Source organism: Cavia porcellus, unplaced genomic scaffold (genome assembly GCF_034190915.1).
Source record: "Cavia porcellus strain 051 isolate PalLab524CR breed Dunkin Hartley unplaced genomic scaffold, mCavPor4.1 scaffold_17, whole genome shotgun sequence".
Taxonomy (NCBI): Eukaryota; Metazoa; Chordata; class Mammalia; order Rodentia; family Caviidae; genus Cavia; species Cavia porcellus.
In genome coordinates this window covers 51714897-51718748 of record NW_026947500.1, presented here as the reverse complement: position 1 = coordinate 51718748, position 3852 = coordinate 51714897, and the positions used below count along the sequence as shown (strand labels likewise).

Here is a 3852-nt window from a genome sequence, read left to right as displayed (position 1 = left end):
CCTCTCTGGGAATGCTGACTCCCTTTAGGGCAAGCACTTACCTAGTGGAGAAGCAATTAAACTGCATTCAGGAATACACTTTTTGTTGAGTGACACATAAATGCATTTGTACGAAAGAAGATCTGATTTCTAATGCACTATTTGAGATTGCTTTTTCCTCTTTTACAACACCAAGGTAAGCTTCTCTATTTAATAAACATTTTTAGTTTTCAAACATAAGTGAACTAGAAACAGCGAGTTGCCTGCAATAAGACACTTTCAGTACCTCTAATATGATTTCTTCAGTATCTTTTCTGAAACTTTGATTTGGAGATGCTGGGGTTTTAGCTCAATGGCAGAACATCTGCCTAGTGTGCGCAAAGCCCTGGGTTCCATCTCAACTCCACTTTAGTAAACTTAGATATCTTCCACTGAGGGATGCAGATCCATGGTAGAAGGATGGTGTAGTATGTGTGATACCCTAGGTTCCATCTTCAAAACTACTGGCATTGAAATGGGTCCAGAATTCACATACAAGAACATTTTAGCCAGCAGAGAACAGAGGTGCTCTATTGCCACTGGTATTGCACTGATCAGAAGCAGATATGAGAGAAAGTAAGATATGGTTCTGAATCTTGAACTATGATAGGGATAAAATATAAGAAATGGACGCTTCCTAACCCTTCCATTTTCTTCACAATAAATGAGATGTATATGTATAAACAATCTCTCCCTCTATTCTTTGCTATCTTTCTATATCTGTCTGTTTATATATCTATCCACCATGTCTGTCATACAAATAGGCCCAAAAGCATTGAATTTAATCTGTTATTTACTAAAGAAAATATAGTGTAGGTGATAATTTCATTAAGATTTGTGGCCTTAACATATCACTTCTTTTCTCTGTTTTACATTTGAGTCACATACATTAAGGAAGTGATTTATGTAATCTATGAACACGTCTCAGCCTCAACAATGTCTAACACGATAATTTTCCAAGTACTTCATACCAGGAGGGAGAACAGTAATGTTAGCCATGGCCCAGAAAGATGTTTGTATTCTGCTCCATGAAACTCTGTAATTACATTGCTTGAGAAGGAAAGAACTTCACATAACAATAAAATTGAGGATGTGGGGAAGGTGAGATTATCCTGGTGTATTCACATGGCTTTGATGAAAGTAATTATCTCTAGAGAACATAACAAAAAAAATTAAAAAACCAAATACCAACCTGTCCCAGATTATTTAGTGGGTGACATGTTGGCAAACAGAAATAATGCAGAGTCCAAGTCCAGTAGCTTGGGGAGGGGGTCAGGAGAAGAGATGGATAACAACGGTTCTCAGGGACAGGTGGAGAAATCCACAGACTAAGGTTAAGCTCTCAGACCATGAATCTCAGCCCTGTGCCCCTATGATGCAGCTGAGTGCTGACAAGAGCAGCAGCAAGATGAGTCTAAGTCACAGGGGATTCTTGACACAACTGAAACCTGTGAAATGCATGCGGTAAGGGAGAACTTGAAATAAGAGGACTCCGAGAGCCCTGGACCTAAGCACAGTGACTGACACAACTATTCCTCTGGAAGAGAGAGAAGAGACAGAAACACTGAAGACAGCCAAAGATCTGAGAGGAATAGCATGTGCAAAAGAACATCAATCAAGAGTAAAATTACCAGACTACACACTCACCCTTACCTGAGCCAGGTGTGCTGAGATCTATCTACCTCCACCCGCAGACCCCATACTGCATCCTGAGAGTAATGTTACAACTGGCCATCCTCAGGGTTGTGCTGAACACACCCAATCTGCTGTTCTCAGGTGCTGTCTCTGAATTCTCATCAGAATATTTGGAGGGAAGTCCCAAAGTTCCCAGCCCCATTTACTTAACTGATACATAATATTACACTGAGAAAAGTTAGGCTAAAATCAGTGTTCCAAGATACCAGTTAGAAAGACTACTTATGATTATAAATGCATCCATTCCAAGAACCCTAGTTTTCAAATCCAATGCTATGGTTTTTTTTCAAATTTTCATTCTTGGTTTAATCTGACTTTAATGTTGAATACAATTCACTGTTCCTACCGGATATTGATTTGTGAGTCTCTCTATTTGGCAATCTCTAGCATAATACTTGGTAAAAAAAAATCATGCTAAAGCAAAACTAAGTAAAATTAGAATGGTATCAAATTCAGTAATATTATTTTGGTTAAAAATTACATTGTCCAAAGTTTGGCTCTGTCTCCTAATTGTCATATACTCTTGAATAAATTCAATCATTTTGTTACCAAAATACTTCTTATGAAAATTTAATGGGATTAGAGAGAGAATGAAATTACATTTAAGCCTGGCAAGAGAAAACTCCTGCAACTAAAAGTGTTACACTCCATCTCACCTGGCAGAGAGATGTTTTTAAGATATCGAACATTGGAAAATGTCCTATTCTGCTATTTAACTCTGTTTACTCAGATACAAAATTAATACATGAGAATCACAATCAATGAGACTTCTCTTCAAAAAAGTATTCTACAGATAAGTCATCTATCAGTTTATTGGAGCACCAAGATCTAAAGGATCTGTCGGTTAAGAAAAACGACTTTCTGTCAAGGGAAAATGATGTGCACAGATTTTAGCAGCCACAAAACCCACTTGTGCCCATCTCACTGCTCCTTCTTCCTTGCTGCCCTAGGGTGCCTCGGGACTCTGCAGTACCAGCCATGGAGAATACCACGAAGGTGAGCGCTTTCTTCCTGCTAGGACTCACCACTGCCCCAGAACTGCAGGGCCCCCTCTTTGCCCTGTTCCTGCTGGTCTACCTCATCACTCTGATCGGGAACCTCGTGATGATCCTAGTGATTCTGCTGGACCCTCATCTGCACACGCCCATGTACGTCTTCCTCAGCAACCTGTCCCTGGTGGACTTCTGCTACTCCTCAACTGTCACGCCAAAGGTTTTGTCTGGTTTGCTTGCAGATGACAAACTTATCTCTTACAATGCCTGTGCTGCTCAGATGTTCTTCTTCGTCCTCTCTGGCACTGCAGAGAATTACCTCCTGACCACCATGGCCTATGATCGCTTCGTGGCTGTGTGTAAGCCCCTGCACTACCCTATGATCATGACGAGGAATGCGTGTATTCGCCTGGCCCTCGGCTCTTACATCTCCAGTTTTCTGACTGCTGCTATTGATGTTGGAGACACTTTCTGCCTCCCCTTCTGTGTGAACAATGTGGTCCACCACTTCTTCTGCGATATTCCAGCAGTCATGTCTCTGGCGTGTCCTGATAAACACATGAATGAACTGATTCTCATTTTCATCTCTAGCTTTCATATAATTTTTTCTCTAGGTGTTATTTTAACATCCTACCTGGTTATATTTATCACAATTTCGAGGATGCATTCAGAGAAAGGAATCAAGAAGGCTTTGTCTACCTGTGCCTCCCACCTCACTGCAGTTTCCTTGTTTTATGGCACTGCCACCATCATGTACCTGCAGCCCAGCTCCAGTCACTCCATGGACAAGGACAAAATCTTATCTGTGTTCTACACCATGGTCATCCCCATGCTGAACCCCATGGTCTACAGCCTGAGGAACAAGGAGGTCAAGAGTGCATTCATGAGGGTTGTTGTGCAGTAAAACTGCCTTTAGGGTTTTCAGTTTAACTTAAGAGGAGATACCAAAACTCTCTAAATTTTCAGAGTTTCTTCCTCAGCTGAATCACATTTTAAAACTCAGACAGAAATTATGTTCCTAAAATCAGACACCTAACCCTTCGGCAGCTACCACCTAGACATAAAGAAATATCTCCAGAAATATAATCTGCAAACAGAAAAGCTATGATGAAACATTAGTTATACTGTTATGTTTTCCTCAAAAACC

The 3852-nt window shown here is 40.6% G+C and overlaps 1 protein-coding gene across 1 annotated transcript; it reads left to right on the top strand.

The window, feature by feature from the left end:
• Nucleotides 1-2688: 2688 nt before the first annotated feature.
• Nucleotides 2689-3609, top strand: LOC100731811 (olfactory receptor 5B2-like). Its single transcript, XM_003464303.2, has one exon. The coding sequence runs from the start codon at nucleotides 2692-2694 to the stop codon at nucleotides 3607-3609; it is 918 nt and encodes a 305-aa protein (XP_003464351.2). The 5' UTR covers nucleotides 2689-2691.
• Nucleotides 3610-3852: the final 243 nt, after the last annotated feature.

What these genes read in the sequence shown, in the direction of transcription:
- LOC100731811 (XM_003464303.2), top strand. Translation starts at nt 2,692, where the DNA reads ATGGAGAATACCACGAAGGTGAGCGCTTTCTTCCTGCTAGGACTCACC.